The sequence below is a fragment of the Kogia breviceps genome, chromosome 11 (assembly GCF_026419965.1).
Source record: "Kogia breviceps isolate mKogBre1 chromosome 11, mKogBre1 haplotype 1, whole genome shotgun sequence".
Taxonomy (NCBI): Eukaryota; Metazoa; Chordata; class Mammalia; order Artiodactyla; family Physeteridae; genus Kogia; species Kogia breviceps.
This window is the reverse complement of record NC_081320.1, coordinates 1,025,611-1,043,301: the sequence shown is the minus strand read 5'-3', so window position 1 is coordinate 1,043,301 and position 17,691 is coordinate 1,025,611. Positions and strand designations below refer to the sequence as shown.

The following is a 17,691-nucleotide window of genomic DNA, read 5'->3' as shown; positions in this document are numbered from 1 at the left end:
AAGTGGTCAAAGATTAATGCACGTTGCATGCATTATATTTATTCTATGTGTGCAAGAATATTTTCTGAGTCTTATTATTATTATTATTTTTTTTGCGGTATGCGGGCCTCTCACTGTTGTGGCCTCTCCCGTTGCGGAGCACAGGCTCCGGACGCGCAGGCCTAGCGGCCATGGCTCACGGGCTTAGTTGCTCCGCGGCATGTGGGATCTTCCCGGACCAGGGCACGAACCCGTGTCTCCTGCATCAGCAGGCGGATGCTCAACCACTGCGCCACCAGGGAAGCCCTATTTTCTGAGTCTTATTTCAATTGAAACTTACAAATGAAAATAGGGGATTCTCATTTTAAACTTTCAACTCAAATCACCAGATTCTTTGTCAACTTCTCCTGGGAAGGCCCCAACCAAGGGCTCAGGCCTGATGCGTTTGACCTTCTGTGGCCTCTTGGAGCCGGACCGCGTGGCGGCTGGGTTCACGGGGCACTTTGCTGACCCTGAACTGGACCATCCCCACGGCCGAGTCCACTGGCTGATGCGAGGAGGTGTTTCCGTGCCCCCAACTGTTTCCCCACCCGTGCCATGGTTACTGGGCTCAGAGCCGGTAACAGGTGGGGGGCAGGGCGCTGCCCTGCACGGGGTTGGGGACCCCCAAAGTGAGAACAACCGGGGTCACGACGGGGAGCCACTCGGCTCCCAGGCGCTGCTGAAGCAGGGCCACCCTCCATGACGGCTCAGACCTGGGGGCTGCACTCCTGACCGGGCACTGCCCTTGCCTCCCTTCCTGACCCCGTTCCTTCTTGGGCAGCTGGGGTTGATGATGGAAATGCAGCCAAAGCCACAGGCTCTGCTTCGCTTTCTGTGTCCGTTCGAGGGTTTGCTCATCCAGGACCCTGGACAGCCCTGAGCTGTGGCCGAGCCCTTCCCTTCTTGGGTTTACAGGGAAGCCCTCCCAGGTGCAGCTATATTTAGAAGTCAGTTATGTTAGAAACCCTGGGCCTTGTTCTTGAAAGGGCCCCGGGCTGTCGGCAAGGGAAACCCACCGTCCCAACCCAGGGGCCGGTTCCTAAGTTCCGGCCTTTGTTCGCACCTTCCCTCCCCACCTGGCGGGAGCAGACCCGGTCCCCTCGCCTCCCTACCGGCCCCAGCTTGCTCTTTGCCGGAAGGAAAACATCCAGGAGTTCACCACCAGGTGGCTGGTGCTTTAATCTAGCCGCGTCCACTTGGTGTTTTCAACCGTAAACGTAGTTATGAGCACAGGACCGTGTGCGGGCACGTGGGGAAGGCACTTTTTGTGTCTCTTCAGTAGATTTTGGAAAACCAACCCCTCCTCAGAGCCACCTGATGTTACTGGGGTGAGAGGCCAACAGGGGAGCGATCCGGAAAGATCTCAGCCCCAGGGTCCTGCCCGCGTCCCCGTGTCTCTCCCTGGGGTCGGCGGGGCACCCTCCCCAAACTGTCCTGCCTCTCCTCCTGGTCACACAGCTCACAGGTCCACCCCTAATTCGTGGAAAGGGGTCGCTCCCCATAATCTCCCTCAATCTGTGGTCACCCCTCCCTCTTCCCTCCCTGCCAAGAAGTCTTTGTTGAAAAGCCAGAGGCTGTTGCTGCCGAACTGCTTCTGCGTGTGTGGGGAGCTTTACAAACCAGCCGGAGCCGCCTCTGGGGAGGCCGAGCCTGCCCTGCACCCCCTGGGCCAGTGGCCCACGGGATGGCGTTTGTGAGAGTGTTGAACGAGCACTGACTCCCACGGCCCTGCCTGGACCTCAGCGACCCCCATCGCGTGGGAAGCATGGGGTCAGGAGGCCGATGGGGCCGCTCGGATGGCCCGCCAGGGTAAGAGGCGGGTGGACTCAGAGCTTCTGGGACAGGCCCTGCACCGGCCGCTGGCCACGTGTGTGTGTGTGTTGGGTGCTTCTCCCAGAAGTGCATTTTCTCCAAAAGTCTCACTGAGCAGAGTCCTGGCGGTTTGGAAAAGAAGGCCCGTCTCACAAGGCCGGCTGCCCCCGCCCTTCCCCGACCCCCAACTTTCTCCAACAGCGATCTCGTGGCAGCTTTTCTCCCGGGGCCGTGAGGAACCTGATCTGTACACACGAAGTCCTCGGAGCAAGAGTGGGTCCCCGCGTCAGGGCTATGGCTCGGGGCACCTACTGTGTCTGTGTGGGTGGGGATTGTGGGTTTCCGTGACCAACGGTGGTCACCAAGGGGACTAGGGGTGGGGGTGACCTTGGGGGCTTCCCGAGACGAGCTGACCTCCGGTCTGAGTCCGTGGTTGATCCTGGAAGCTCCTCCCACAGGCCAGCGTCAGAACGGGGTGTGTTCTTTTGTCACGAATTCAAACCCCGTGTCCAGGCGAGACAGCAGTGGTCCGAATGGGGCTGCTGGGGAACGAGGAGCCCAGGTGAGCCCAGCATCGCTCCGTGCACCAGGCTCCCAGGTAAAATCGCTGTGCATCGGAAACACAGGCCCCTGATCCTGAAAAAGGAGATGTGACAAAAACAGCAGGGCGCTGGTTTGGTTGGTGAAGCGGGCTGCAGTCACCCCGTCCGTGTGGCAGCTGTGTGGCCTTGGGCCAGCCCCTGACCTCTCTGGGCCTCAGCTGTCTCAACACTGAAGCTACAGGGTTGGACCCAAGTGTGCTCTGAATGGCTCCAACGGGTGCCACGGAGGAAGCTCCCATCAGGCAGGGGCGGCAGGAAACGGGAGCGATGGGTGGTCCGGGTTCTGACCTCTCTCTCAGGGCTCCCCTGCGGCTGGAGGATTAGGACCTGCTTCCTCGGACCCTCCGAGCAGGATGACAGTGGCCATCACCCTGGGCTTTTGCATCGGCCCTCAGTGGGCTCTGGTCCTTCATCTCTGGAGCTCTTTCCCTGGGAGGGCGCGATGCTACAGGGGGCCATGGGTGGAGGCCATCCAAGGGGCCTGGGGCTCAGCTTAAAACCTGCCTTTTCTTTGAGGGCGTATTCATTTCTGCTGCGCCTGCCGGGAGGCCCTCAGACCCGGGGGCAGTGAAGGTGGGGCTGGGCGGGGCCGGGGTCCCGGAGCAGCCCCCGCCTGCAGCCCCCGCACAGAAGTGTGTCTTTCAGGTGACCCCTCGGGAGAGAATGGCCCATAGGAGAGGCAGCGCACCGATGGCCTGGCTGCCCGTCCTGGTGGTAAGTGGCCAGGCCACCTGGGTAGGTTCCCATGGGAGCTCCCGCCCGGCCGTGCCCTTCACCAGCCGTGTCCTTCTCGGCCTGTTTGTGTGGCAGTGACACGGGCGGTCACACACCCCCTTTGCTGCGCTGTCCACGGCGCCAGCAAAGCCCAGACTGGCCCCGGGCCGAAGTGGCCCCTGCTCGGAGCTCCTGCAGCCCCGGAGCTGGGGAAGCCAAGCCCCCGGGCTCCCCAGGAGTCGAGGGCCGTGGGGAGAGGAGTCGGGGAAGCTCCTGGGGTGGAGCGTTTGGGATGGGGCCTCGACAGCAGGGCGGCGGCTGCCTGGTCATTACCGAAGGCGCCAAATCGGCACCGGGGGCCGCAGGGCCCCACCAGGTCCTTCCGCCACAACCTCCGGACGCAGACCCCGAGTCGGGGGGCGTCTCCCAGGGCGCATGGAGGCCAAAGGAGCCCCTTCCTCGAGGCAGGCGTCCCTGGCATGCTGGGCCGGAGCGGAGGACGCCACGTGTGGCGAGAACGAGTTCTACAACCAGACGGCCGGTGTGTGCCACGAGTGTCCCCCGTGCGGGCCGGGGGAGGAGCCCTACCTGGTAAGACCCCGCGCCGCGCCCGCCCGAGGATAAGGAGCGCCTGCCTGGGGGGTGGCCGGAGGCCGCGGCGTCCTGCCCCGCGTGGCTGGCGGCCTGGACGCGGCCTCTCCTCCCCGGACGAGCTCCGCGCGATGATCTCAGCTCCGGGAGCCCCGGCGCACTGCGGTATTTGGGGTCCTCGCGCAGCCCCGAGGGTCGGGCGCCCAGGCCTGCAGCTCCACCGGCTTGGCCGCTTGAGTTTCTCGGGGACCTGGCGGGAGCGGCAGCATGGGGCCGGGCGCCGCGGGGCAGGAGGGCTCGGAGGGGCCGCCGACTCACCTGTGTCCCCGTCCCCGGCCAGTCCTGCGGCTACGGCACCAGAGACGAGGACTACGGCTGCGTCCCCTGCCCCGCGGAGAAGTTCTCCAGGGGCGGCCACCAGATCTGCCGGCGCCACAAGGATTGCGAGGGCTTCTTCCGGGCCACGGTGCTGACGCCGGGGGACACGGAGCACGACGCCGAGTGCGGGCCCTGCCTGCCCGGGTGAGCTCAGGGCCGCCCCGCCCCGCCCCACCTCCTCTGCCGCCCCGGGTCCCGCGGCTGGCAGCCAGGCCTGGGGTCAGCGGTCGGGGTCCCTCCCTCCACCTTCCCCGGGATGGGCCGCCCACCCAGGCTCCGCGTGTGTGTCCCTAAGCGGACACCGTCGTCATAGCACCTCTGAGCACTCCGATCAGGGAGATCTGTTGAGTACTTTCAAGGAGACAACACATGTGGAATGCTCTGGCGGAGAGAAAACCCAGATTCCATACCAATGTCTTACTTTTGGTGTTTTTAGTATTCTGGAAAAAACTTAGCGTAAAAAGCTACTAATAGAAATACTTGAGACATATGGTGCCCGTAATTCCACCACAATTCTCTTATGTGTCAAAAGTCTTCCCCCAAAAGCAAAGTGAAAGTACAGTTAGCCTAAAAGACAGAAAGAGTCTTCCTTCTTACAGACAAGACAGTAGCAAGTTCCCCTTGGGAGAAGGAAAGTACAGCCCTGACACCCAGTGACTACCTGTGCTCACAAGGGCTGCACGTAGAGGCTGAGAGCAGTGGCGAAGGCCACTGGCGGCGGCGACAGCGGTAGAGGTCATGGTGGTGGTGATGCAGGTGGTGTTGACGGACACGGTGATGATGGCGGTGGTCATGGTGGTGACGAAGGTGACAGAAGTGATGATGGAGGTGATGGCGGTGGTCATGGTGGTGATGCAGGTGGTGTTGACAGACACGGTGATGATGGCGGTGGTCATAGCGGCAGCAGTGTGAACAATGCACCGTATTTCGCAGCCGGCTTGTCCACCCACCCCTCCCACCTGGAATCACTGTATTGAATTAAGAGGAGATAGAAAATAAGAAGACTATCTGTAAGCAAGAGCAGTGGACGTTAGTCTATAAAAAAAAGGGAAGTGCACAAAGACCCTCCAAGTTAGAGACAGATTGAAAGTGAAAAACTCTTTAAGATGAGGGAGATGTTTTAAGTTTGCAGAAATTAACCTTAGTTCAAATTTATGCTGGGAAGCATCCATTTCCTCTGCCATCCCCCTGCCGGTGACCATCCCCACCCCGAGTCTCTGCAGCTTTTGGCCTTCGGCTCAGACCCGCCTCCTGAGCTGCAGACCTGCATGGCCATGTATCTGCCTGATAAGCCCACATCCCCATCCCTGACACACAGTACGATCCAAACATATTTGCCAAACGGGTAAAGAAAGCAGGGGAACATTATTTCTCAATATGCAAAAAAACAGGTAGCTCCACCCACGGAGGATATTAGGCTGTTCTTTTAGAAAGTCTGTTGAGAATAAAAGTTCTACAGCTGCCAGCCTTTAATTTAGTTGTGGAGGTTGTTGTGTTGCCGTGTGCCCCCCAAAACGAACATATTGGAAGAAGCAGAACTGAGGTTTTCCCACCAGTGACACAAGCATTGCTGAGGACTTCGTGCAGACACTGCCTGAACAAGAGAACTTCAGTAGGACCTTGACCTTAGGTGGCTGGAATCAGTCCCTCATAACACGCACTTCCTAGGTCTTTGCCTTGACTGGTTTTTATTGGTGCAGACACAGAAGTCACGAGAGAAACGCAGTTTCGAGGATTCACTACAGCTGTGCCGAGGAAAAGCTTGCACACCTGGCCTCGCTCACCTTGGGAAGAGAATAATGCTCTTTGCAAAACCTCAACTTACTTTGAGAGCTTCCGGGTGTGAGAGTCAGATCTGACAGTCACCACCTAGCGTAGCAGCCCCTGCACTTACTTTCGCAAACCTCTGACTCGAGAGCCCACCAGGTGGGTAGCAGTGAGACAAAGAGGAGAGCCTCGTTCCTCTCTTTGCAGTGGAAAATCGGTGGCTGCAGCCCAGTGGGGCAGGTATGACCAGTCGTCTAGGGGTCCAGGAAGGACCCTCCTTAGTGGCGGGGGACGGGGGCCAAGAAGAGGACAGGGCCGTCTGAGGCAGATGCTCAAGACAAAGTACAAGGGGCCGTGGGGCTGTGTGGGGTCCCCGTGGCCAAGCGGACGGCGCGGGCAAGGCTGTGGGTTGGGCAGGGGGCAGGGTGGAGGGAAGACGGTGCTGATGAGGCAAGTCTTCACTTGGTGCCGCTGCGTCGGGAACGAGGAACCGGGCCGCCTGGGGAAGAGACAGAGCCGGGACCAGGGCAGGGGAGTCGTGGGAGCCGGGGGGCAGCAGAGGCAGGGGAAACCTTCAGAGCGGCTGGAGGATCCTGGCGACGGAGCTGCGGACCGGGTCGTGTGGGATGCCCGCCCAGCCAGCCGTGAGGGCGGTGACGCCTCTTGCTGGGACGTGGGTGCGGGAGGTGGAGGGGGGATGGAGGAGGGGTGTGTGGAATTCGAGGCGGCCATAGTGACCAGACCAGGACAGCTAACACGTGGATGGGGGCAGGTGTGGAGCGCAGGTCCGACCTGGGAGTCACCTGCACGTTCGTGGTCTGGATGGGCTCCTCCCACGACTCCACTTCGTAGGGCAGGAAGGCGTGGGTGAGGCTCGCCCGGGCCGCTCCGACCCAGCTCAGCCCTGCGAGTGCATCCCGGGATGTGCGTGGCCGTGTCCCTGCCTGCGGTTTGGCAGGCGCTGTGTGTCGGCGGGTGGCCACGTCCCGGCTGCACAAGGAGCCGTCCACGGGCTTGCCTGTGAGAAAGGCTGTGCAGGAGGCCGGGGAACAAAGCACGCAGAGAGGCTGGATTTCACTGCCTCCCCCACCACAACCTCCCGCGGGCCTAGGACGGAGGGAGGACGGGGTGAAGTTCACGGTGGCTTCTGCCCGCCAGCACGGGGGGAGGGCAAGGGAGCGTCTGCTAGCCTAGGAGCCCCGTGCGGAGGAAGTCCTTGGGGAGAAGCTACACCCTGTCGACTCGGAGGAAGATTCCAGAGGCCCCATATGAACTGAGTCTTGTCTTGGGCCCCTCACCTTAATCGACCCTTGAAGAGCAGGAGCAAAAAGAAAAAAGACCTAAGGGAAAGTCACAGTGTAGACCAAAGTGTAGGCAATCTGACCTTTACATAAAGACAAAGGGCCGGGACTTCCCCGGTGGCGCCGTGGTTAAGAATCCGCCGGCCAATGCAGGGAACACGGGTTCGATCCCTGGTCCAGGAGGAGGATCCCACATGCCGCGGAGCAACTAAGCCACAACTGTGCCACAACTACTGAGCCCGCGTACCTAGAGCCCGTGCTCTGCAACAAGAGAAGCCTGCGCACCAAAACGAAGAGTAGCCCCCGCTTGCCGCAACTAAAGAAAGCCCACGTACAGCAATGAAGACCCAAAGCAGCCAAACATAAATAAATTTAAAAAAAAAAAAAAGGGCCACGGGGCCCCAAGGGAACAGCCAACTTCGGGTGGAGGGAAATGAAGCAGCGGAGCCACATCTTCGTCCCCATCCCACCCAGGACAGGCCGAGTGAGCCCCGAGGAGAAAAACCTAACGTTTCTGAAAATTTCGGTGCACGGCAGGTGCTAAAGACCAGCGAGGGGTTGAATGCAGGCCGTTAGGAGGAGGCCCCTGACAGCTCCTGGAGGAACATGCTAGAAACCCTGAGAACCTGCTTCTCGCTGGGCCTTCAGCTCATCACACCGCTTGGCCCAGAAGCCTCATCAGGCAGGGGCACAGCTCAGAGAGCCTCCCCAGCAGGGGCCTGTGTGCCAGGAAGACAGAGGAGGGCCCGGGTGGGGGAGGGTCTCACCTAGGCAGAGCCCACGCCCAGGGCCAGTGGCCGGGCCTGGAGGGGAGGAAGGCCCATGAGACACCCTGGGGCCCCATCAGCTTCTGTGCTGGAGCCCCGGCCCCACCCATCCCTGCCCGCGCCTCCCCCACAACACCCAGTACAGGGCACCGGGGGGCCAGGACGGCTGGGCTGGAGGGGAGGGGCCACCCGGGGGCCCTGGCCCGCTGGCCCGGAGCAGATGCCCAGCAGGTGGCTCTGGAGGCGGCAGACGTGCGTCTGAGAGCTTAACTGTGAGCCCACCTGATGCGGCTCCTCTGGGGGGTGTTTTGCGATCGGTTAATTCACGTTTACAGGATGCACGGGGACCTGGGGCTGAAAGGCCCTAAGGAAGGGCGGGCGGTTACGATCATCATCACGGTGCTGGTAACCGTCCAGCCCTCAGAGGCTGGAGTCCAGACCCCTCCGGCCTCACCGCTGCCATCACGGGCCAGGGTGGGCTCGGCTAGTAAAAAAGAGATTGAAAAACCACCACGGGCAGATCCAGTGGTGGGGAGGAGTTTCCATCGCTTGAACTGTAATAGGGAAGACACTGGCAGCAGCTCACTTCTCACCATGTGGCGAATGGCTCCGCCTGTGTTTATGGGAAAAGGGCCCAGAGAGGGGCTGAAGCCTGCGGTGGGGGTATGGGGTGAGGGGGGCCTGAGCGGGCCCCGGGTGCGGTCTGCAGGGAACTCGGCCCTCGTGGAGGGCCCCGCGGGCTGCAGGGTCCCGGCTGGCACGCCGACATCAGTGGGGCATCGCTGGGCATGAAGGCCTGTGGACAGCCGTACCTGAAGGCCTTGATGTTTTCCTTAAGTGGGTGCGGCTGCAGCGTGGGCTCACCAGGCGTCCTCATCTGAGGAGGAAGCGGGGGACTCTCGGTCGTGACCTGGCTGTGTTTCAGGCCGTCTGCCCTGACCGCTCTAGACGTGGCCGCGGTCTCTGCTGCTGCCACGCCCTCCGGCCAGCCCCGCTCGGTCTCGGTCAGCAAGCGTCCGTGCGGTCCAGGAGGTCCCAGAGTCCCAGGGGCTCCTAGACACCCCTGCCCGTAACGCCGCCAGGCTGCGGGCTGTGCCCGTGCTGCAGGGACACTCCTCCTCCGAGGGGCGTGCCCGCCCTCCCCCGTGTCCGGCTTTGGTGGCGGCCATGCCGAGTGGTCAGCACGCGCCGTGCTCACGCCTGCTCACCTGTCTGCTTTGTCTTCTCTCCCCTCCCCCCTCCCCCCGCAGCTACTACATGTTGGAGAACAGGCCTCGGAACATCTACGGCATGGTCTGCTACTCCTGCCTGCTGGCGCCCCCCAACACCAAGGAGTGTGAGTGTCTGCGCTCCGGCAGTGGTCCTGGCTCAGTTCCGATACCCGGCGTTAGGCGGGAGCTTCCCACCCTGGCTCGTGACCGTGAGGGCGCAGAGATGATCTGCGTGCCGGGCCGCAGGCTGCAGGTCCGTGGGGCGGGGCAGGGTTGCAGTGGCGGAACCACGAGTCAGACGCAGGTCAGCACCAGTCGCTGGGCCTCTGTGAGCCTCAGTTTTCTCCTCCGTAACGTGGACCATCCATCTCTCGCGATCTTTGCAAACACCCACAATGCCAAGGTGTTTTGCTGAGTGCTGCAAAGGGCTCAGCAATTGTGTTTTATAAACCAGATGAGGCCAGGGGAATATGAGGAGTGATCACAAAGCATGTGCCGCAAACACAAGTTTAGAATCAAGTTTAGAATCTCACCTCGGGCTGCTGCTTTCCTGCTCTAACTTTGGTTTGACGTTCTTGGGCGTCCATTTATGAGGAAGGGCCAGGAATCCGTGCTTCAGAGAAGGCGGTGTGTGGCCTCTCCGGTCTGTGGTCGGGAGAGACACGAACGAGGTGGGACACGTGGACGGATGGACGACGGGACAGCTGGGAGAGAAGTGGGAGTCTGGTCCTGGGCTGCGGCCCCGGCTCCCATTCCAGACAGCTTGAGGGTCTGCACTGGGGCCCTGCCCTCCTGGTTCTCCATAAGGCCCTGCCCACCCCACTTTCTCACAATATCTTGCCAGGGAGACTAGAACAAGGGCCTGCCTCCGGAAAGCACCAGGAGGAAGGGGGGAAGAGGGCAAGAGGAGAGAGTGGCAGGGCTCCTGCCCTCGGATGGGCTGGAGGAGATGCCTTGGGCTGTGGGAGGGCGTTCTCTCCCTTCCAAAGTCCTTAAGTAGGTGAGCCTGGCAAGGACGGTTTGCATGTCTTTAAAGCTGAGCTTTCCCACCCAGCCAGATGCTAATTAATTCACAAATTAGAGGAGGTCCAGAGCCCTGGGCTGCCACTTCTGTGGCTTCTGCTGCGGAATCTAAACAGGTCAATCCCAGGGGGCTTTGGGATGAAGTCCTATCTGGGAAGACGGCAGACACTCACCCACCTACTGAGAAAACGCTCTTTGCTGTGGAACCTGGGATCCATGCAGCTCTTCCCCATGGGCCGTCATCTGAAAGCTCACAGGGCCTGTGTCCTCGTCCGGGGGGGGATCCCACTAGCCACCCCAAAGCCGGAGAGCTCTCAGCCCGGGAAGCAGCCCCTCCTCTCCTCCACCATGAGGCCCATCACATGGGGAAAGACAGCAGAGTCCCCGAATCCAGCAGACTTGGACAATGAGCACGTAACCCCCGGCCCCCAGCCCGTAATTAACTGCTTATCTCAAGAGCAGCCCCGGCCGGGCCCCCAGTGGGTTTGCAGGATCCAGCCCTGAAGGAGGCCAGCAAGCAAGGGGAGCTGAGAGTCAGGGGACCCGGAGTCCTGCTGTGCAACCTTGAAAGTCACCTGACCTCTTTGTCCCTCTGGGAAATGGGGAGATGCAGCCAAGAGAGGCTTTGTGGGCTTACGTGGGGAGTGGAGCCTGCTGCGTAGGGGGTCTCCAGGGTGGGCTCCACTTCTGGGGTCTGCACCTTCCTCTGCGCTGACCTTTTATCTGGCGCTCCTGCTCAGGGGTCAGCAGACAGGGCCAGAAAGACTGGTTGTGACCAACTCACAGGGCTGCCAGCAGCCCCATCCCGGGAAAGCCAGGAGTTGGTCAGGTCCCCGGAGTCGCCGGCTGGATGCCTCGGTCCCACCGGTCGGGGGCCCAGAGCCCCTTTGCCCCCAGCCTTTGGTTGGATGTGATCACCTGGGCTGGACCCCCGTGAAGCCAGCCCCTTGACACCCCAGGTTGCTGGACGGTGGACCCTACAGACCACGTCAAAGAGCGTGGCACGGACCCCAGGGCGGCGTGTGACACAGGCCCCACGCCTCAGTGCTGGAGCAGCCCGGCCAGGCCAGGCTGCGGGAAGCCGTCCTGCAGGCCGAGCCCTGGGTGTGCCCCCTCCCGGCGCGCAGTGCCCCCCCCCTGAAGAAAGAGGCCTCTCTGCAGGGCGGAGCCGTGCAGGGCGGGGCCTCGCGATGAGCTTCCACTCCTGGGAAGGTCCTTGACTTTGTGCCCCAGTTTCCTCGTCCGTCAGGGGGACACCCCGATCCCCGTCCAGCACTGTGGGGACAAAGGTGCCTGAGGAGTCCGGTCCAGGGCCAGCTCTCTGCCCAGCAGTGCTGCCACTCGAAGGTGAAGCCTTGGCGGGATTCCAGCTGTTTCTCGAGGCAGAGCTTCTCAGCCAGCAGGGCGCACACCTGTCGCCTGCTCCTATTGCAGCTTCCGTGGGGTCCAAGCTGCGTCCCCCAAGAGCAGCCAGGCCCTGATGCTCTGCCGCTGCCCCAGCCTCTGCACCGGGGCCACCCCGTGAAGCTGTACGAATCCATAAATTGTCCCTAAAAGTCCAAACTGTGCCGTACATGGAGGACCCCATGTCCTCTGATACAAACCGGCATATCCACAGCTTGTGGATTAACAGACCAAGGGCCCCAGAAACGCCGGTCGCCCACGCCCCCCAACCCTGGCGTGGAGGTGCGGCCACATTAAGCCACGTGCTTGGTGCTCTGAGTCCCCAGAGGACGACCCCCACGCAACAGAGGGCCGAGCAGACCCAGACCCAGACCCAGACCCACCTGCTCTCCTCTGGGGTCTCCTGCCTCGCCTCACCCCGGTTACAAAACGCCTCCTCTTTGCTCCCTTGTGGATGGAGGGACGGACCTGCCGACCACCCAACCCCGAGGAACATTCTCACCTCAGGAGACGGCCCAGGAGGCACGTGCTGGATGGACAGAAACCTCTCGACACCAAATACTGGTGCTGGTGCCAAGTCAGTCCTCGTGGGACCAGGGCAGAGCCTGGGACGGGAACCCGGCGACTCAGCTGTGCAAGGTCCTGGCAGCGCTGTCCCGAGGGCGCCCGCCCACAGAGATGACCACCGGCCACGCAGCCTCCCCACCCCTCGGTGGGCCCAGGACAGTCGGTCTGATCCAGTGGAGATCAGCGAGGGTCCCAGGGCTGTGCAGGTGACACCAGCTGGAGGCCCCTGGGGGTGTCGTGAATCAGGGCAGAGGCCCAGCTGGGGCACCCGCGGGGCAGGGGATGTGGTCACTGTGTGCCGGCCCCTCCCGTCGGGGGGAGGCGTTGCAGAGGCATTTCGTAAGTCCAGCCGCCAGCAACTCTGGCTGTCTCTCTCTAGACCACAGGCCTGGGCGCGCCTGTGTCCCCGAGCCTGTCACCAGCCGCATGGGCAAGCCCAGCGAAGAGGGACAGGAACAGACGGAGGCGACAAACGCCCACACGCAGAGCCCGTGGGGATTTGTCTTCCCGAGACATGGCTTCAGCTGCCTCAAGCCCCTGAAGCAGACAGATGGCCTGGTTCCCAGCAACCCATTTGCTTTTGAAAGGAAATCGGGTGGTGCTTGACGCTGCCCCCCACCCCGCCCCAGGAGAGATGGTGAAATCAATGCCTTTTAAAGCTCGCTTCAGTCACGAGGTGTGTCGGACGTTGGTGGGTGGGGGAAAGGCCGAGGGACGTCCCTCTAGGCCCTGGACGCACTCAGGAGCCCCCCCGGGAGAGGACGTGAAGACCCACCGCGGCCGCCCGCACCCCTCTCAGCGGGAGAGCTGGGACTCACCCGAGGGCCAGCAGTCGGCAGTGGCGGGGACCGCGGGCGCGGGCCTGGCATGGGGAAGGGGCTGCCCCGCCGTGGGCAGAGGGCAAAGGGCAAAGGGCAAAGGCCGGGAGCTCAGAGGGGTGAAGGCCCTGGGCTGCAGGAGCCGAAACCTCCAGCGGAGATGCCTCTGGTCCTGGGACATCTGAGCAGCTGGCGGTGTTTTACAGACGAAAGGAGGCCGCCCAGGGGGACAGCGGCCCGGCCGGGCTGCGGGGACCGCGTGCCCTCCCCCTCCCCCGCGCAAGGGTCTCCAGGCACAGTTCAGTTTCTAACAAACAGAAACGCGGTCACTCGGGGCCAGCCCCCCACTGCCGGTCCCTCCCAGCCTCCGCCCTCTCCACCCGCCCGCCTCCAGAGCTGCCCAGGTCCTGCAGGGCCAGGCCGGCCGGCTGTGGACACGGGGTCCCGCGCACCTGTCCTCACTCAGGCAAACCCGAGGCGCGAATGACCCCGGACCCGGAGAGACAGAAGCCAGACAGGAGGAAACTTATTAAAACATGATCCTCTTTACGAACCACAAAGCTCAAGTCTGACCTAAGGAAGGTCTACCATCCGGGCGATTTAACAGGACAAACCCCTGCTGACTCAACCGACCCCAGAATCAGACTCTGCGACACTGTTTACGAAGGAGCCAAGTTTGTGAATCACAGTTTTGAGAGAAGGAAACCTCATCTCTGTTCTTAAACCGTTTGACCACAACTATTTTGAAAACGTTATCAGAGGAAAATTCTAGAGGGAAATACATCAAAATGTCAACTTTAGACCGTGAGGCTATGGGTGATCCTTTCCCTTCTTTCTTGGCTTCTGATATTTTCCAGATGTTTAATCATGAGCATGTATTTGTTTTACAACTAGAAAAAGTATTACAAGTACGTCCCTGTTCGATGCGATGGAAGGAATCCCTCAGGTGTTTCCCCCCAAACACACACCACACACACCTGCTTCTCTCCTCCCCACGGGTGCTCGTGGAGACCGAGTCTGAATCCCCCGGACTGAGCAGCTGTGAACCCGTGTGTCCCACGTAAGGAGCAACAACGCCGGCGAGGTCAGGGCACTCTGTAGGGTTGTCATGAGCTCTAAGAGGTGAAGGGGCCCCCCGGCCCAGCCCCTTCCTCACGAGAATTCTGCATCCCTGGGGCCGGGGGCGCTCAGCCCGCGGCCTGTGCTCCGTCTCCACGGCTGGGGCATCCGGGTCCTTTCGAGGGACCCACGGTCACCGCCATCCCCACAGGTGTGGGAGCCGTCTCGGGAGTCCCTGCCAGCTTCCCGCGCACGCCCGACAGTAGCACCCTGTCCCCGTCCCAGCTCGCCCACAAAGGTAAGGCGGCGAGGGTGCCGGCCCCAAGGGGTGGCTGAGAGTGAGGGGGGACAGGAGGGTCATCAGGACGGGACCTTCCCCACCTCGGATCACTCCCTTCACGTGCCAGCCGTGCTCGGGCTCCGGCTGCGGGAAGTCAGCAACTTTCTCGGCAAGGAGGGGAGCCGAGCCCCCCACGGGTGCCGGGGCCCTTTGGACCATGCTGGTGATCCGGGCGCGCGCGGCAGGGAGCCGGAGCGGAGGCCAGCCCCCTGGGCTTCGGGCCTGACTCAGGCGCGCCTTGCTGGCTTTCAAGTGAACCTGCCCACCTGACACTTTAATACTTGTTTCCAGTAACTGTGCTTCACCCCCAAGCCCTCAAGGCTGGGGGGCTGCAGGACCCTGGCCTCGGTGTCTCTCGGAGCAAGACTGGGCACTGTTCCCGTGCTGCCCGCTTTGGAAGCACGTTCAGGGCCCAGGTCTCAGAATCCCAGGGCGTGCAGCCCACCAGCCTGACCCCTGCATTCACACAGAGCACCAAGGCAGGAACTTAGCTGAAGTTCTGGACCCCACTTCCTCCAGGACGGAGGTGGCACCAGCACAGAGGAAAGGAAAAGACGAGGACCACGCAGACGCACCCCACCCGAAGGGGCAGCGCCTGGCTACCGGCTCTAGTGCCTTTTAACAAAGAGGGGCCGGCTTCCCTCCGGGGGCCGGGGGCCTGGGTACCTGGATGCTGCTTCGGGAGAGCGGGTCCTGCTTGGTTCCCTCAGAGAATTAGGACAGGTCTCCCCCTTTTGGGGAGACGAGCAGAGGAGGTGCGTGGCAGCCCGGGCACACCTCTGCCTGGACCCTGGGCACACGGAGCCCGAGGCTGCAAGAGAAGCTGGAGCCACACCGGGGATCAAGTCTCGGCCCTTGGAGGCTCTTGCTGTGAAAAACCTTGGATTGAACTGTCTTCAGGACAGTTTAGCTCGTGGGCCCCCTTCTCTCCACACCCACCTGCCAGGCCCCCAAGGAAGTAGAACAGAGAGCAAACAGCCGGGGGCAACCTAGGCATCCGCCGCCGCTGGCCGGCAAGGGGGCTGGACGGGCGGTCCCGACGTGACGGCCGGAGCGGACTTTTAGCGCTCGGTTCTCAGACGAAGCCAGCGTTTTGGATCCCGAGGGTCCCTGGAGGGTCGGCGGCAGGGCCACTGCTCACCGGGGCCGCGGCCTCGCAGGGGGGCCCGAGCCCCGAGTCACAGCCTTCTCTCCCGACCGCAGCAGAGCTCGCTGGCCAAGGACACCTGGCCACGGCCCTGGTCATCGCTATGTCCACCATCTTCACCATGGCCGTCGCCCTCGTCCTCATCATCATGTTCTACATCCTGAAGGCCAGGCCTCCCGCCCCAGGTGCCGCCCCCGTGCCCCACGCCCGCGCCCCCATCGCTCCCCCCGACGCGAGCCGGCCGCCCACGCCCTCTGTCCCCGCAGCCTGCTGCCCCAGCGCCCCCGTGAAGAGCCCGGAAGGCCCCGTGAGCGAGGAGGAGGAGAAGAAGGAGGCCCCAGGTCGGGGGCAGCCCCTGGGCCGGGCGTCCGGGAGGGCGTGGGCTGAGGGCCCGGCGCGCGGCCCCTCCGGGGAGGCCGGACGCTGACGCCTCCCCGACCCGCTCCCGTCCCCACAGACAGCGTGGTGATGTTCTCCGAGCAGGACGAATTCGAGAAGCTGACGGCAGCTCCGGCGAAGTCGGCCAAGAGGTGAGCGGGACACGGCAGCCCCCGGCGCGGCGGGAAGCCCCCAGCGCGGGCGAAGGCGGCCCTTGGGGGCGCGACCCGGAAGGGCGCTAGGCCGCACGCGCCGCCCCCCCCCCCCCCGCCCCCGCCTGCCGGCCGCGCCGGGTCCGCATCCTGCGCCTCCAGGTGGCGCTGCGGCGGGGCTTTGCGTCTGTGACCCGCTTGCCAGGACACAGGGCTCTTTGTTTTTATATTATTTTTAAAATTTTTTAAAACATCTTTATTGGAGTATAATTGCTTTACGATGGTGTGTTAAATCGATCTTCAGCCAAACCACAGGAGGCGAGCAGGGTGCCTATGAGGAAGAATGCTGTTCTTCGTCCGCGTGATTTCGAGAGCGTGACTAGGGCCCCGGCCTGGGCGGGGGCAGGGGGTGACGTGAGCCCCCCTACCCCCGTGGGGGCCCCGAAGCCCCCCGCCCCGCCCCCGTCGGAGGGGGTCCCCGGGCGCAGGCTTTCAGCTTTGTTTCCGGTAACTCCAGGCGTCTGCGGGGTGCGGCGCCGGGCCGGGACCCCGTCTGCTCGGTGGAGACTCGGGTGTGGACGGCCGGGAGGTGGGGAGGCCCCAGAGCGGTGTCTCCCCACCTCGAGTGCCGTGACCAGAGCCGCTGGGTAAAGCGGGGACAGCTGTCGGCGCCCACAGCCCCCACTGCTGGGGCAGCGCGTGAGGCCAGCCAGCCCGGGCGCCCTTAACCCTAACCGTGTCTCCGTAGTGAGAACGACGCCTCGTCGGAGGAGGTGCAGCTGCTGAACCGGAGCCTGGACAGCGACGAGGAGCTGGCCCCGGACGGGCAGGGCCCCCCGGAGCTGTGCCTGCTGTCGCTGGTCCACCTGGCCGGGGAGAAGTCGGCCACCGCCACCAAGGCGGCCGGGGTGAGGCCCAGGCCCGGCCCCCAAACGCACCACCTTCCGCTGAACGGGCGCTGCTGAGTCCAGGGGTTCCTCCCACGAGCCCCGCCAGGAGACGGGTTCAAAAGGAGGCATTAAGGACAGAAAAGTTAGTTCCCTTATTATGCAGCTTTATAGAAGAAAAGGAAAAATAGCAAACCAAGAGGAGAAAGTTTAAATGCAACATCCTTTGTAAACATACTGGAATGTACCCACCCAGACAAGACACGCGCGCGTGCACACGTGCCTGCCGCCCCGAGAACGGCCAGGCCGGGGGCCGAGGTGCAGCCTCGGGGTCACTCCCGACGAGGACACGCCCTGGCTGCCCAGCTCAGCGACGCTTGGAGGGGGCCTGCGGGGTCGTCCCAAGAGATGGTGGCTCCGAGGGCCACGTGTGTACCCCGAGCCGCCCGCTCTGGAGAGGAGAGCGCCCCACGGCTCCGCGCCTGCAGGAACCCGCCCGCAGCCTGGGGCCTTCAGGTCCGTCCTGCCATGCAGACCGAGGCCAGACGTGGCCTCTGGTCGTCTTTGAGTCTGAATGTCCAGTGGAGCCCAAGAAGGCCCTGTGAGCAATGAGGGCGCCGGAGCCGGGTGACCCAGGGGAGAGGCTTCCTTCTGCGAATCTGACAGCCGTTCCTGACAGCACGTGGTTCAGCGTTTCTGATGGGAAATCGGGGAAGGCGGCTGCCCGCCAACACTGAGGTGGAGGATTAGGT

At 62.7% G+C, this 17,691-nt stretch overlaps 2 protein-coding genes across 24 annotated transcripts in view; one reads left to right on the top strand and one right to left on the bottom strand.

The window, feature by feature from the left end:
• CCDC138 (coiled-coil domain containing 138) overlaps positions 1-17,691 on the bottom strand; it is a 139,922-nt gene that overhangs the window by 55,544 nt on the left and 66,687 nt on the right. For 20 of the 23 annotated variants that reach the window (XR_010835289.1, XR_010835284.1, XR_010835283.1 and 17 more), the window contains one exon: positions 2,248-2,503. Coding sequence is in view for 3 of the 23 variants with exons in the window: in XM_067006972.1 (XP_066863073.1) it covers positions 2,299-2,503 (205 nt within the window). In the remaining 20 variants the exon portion in view is untranslated. Of the gene's footprint in view, positions 2,504-4,430; positions 5,087-17,691 lie in introns of those variants that run through there. The other 3 variants (XM_067006979.1, XM_067006972.1, XM_067006974.1) reach the window with 3 other exon arrangements.
• Positions 1-17,691, top strand: part of EDAR (ectodysplasin A receptor) — a 52,597-nt gene that overhangs the window by 32,853 nt on the left and 2,053 nt on the right. Inside the window, exons 2-10 of the mRNA XM_059078618.2 lie at positions 3,081-3,149; positions 3,618-3,740; positions 4,081-4,262; positions 9,204-9,289; positions 14,247-14,333; positions 15,582-15,707; positions 15,789-15,863; positions 15,980-16,052; positions 16,801-16,960. Of these exons, the coding sequence (XP_058934601.2) occupies positions 3,099-3,149; positions 3,618-3,740; positions 4,081-4,262; positions 9,204-9,289; positions 14,247-14,333; positions 15,582-15,707; positions 15,789-15,863; positions 15,980-16,052; positions 16,801-16,960 (963 nt within the window). The 5' untranslated portion in view covers positions 3,081-3,098. The remainder of the gene's footprint in view (positions 1-3,080; positions 3,150-3,617; positions 3,741-4,080; positions 4,263-9,203; positions 9,290-14,246; positions 14,334-15,581; positions 15,708-15,788; positions 15,864-15,979; positions 16,053-16,800; positions 16,961-17,691) is intronic.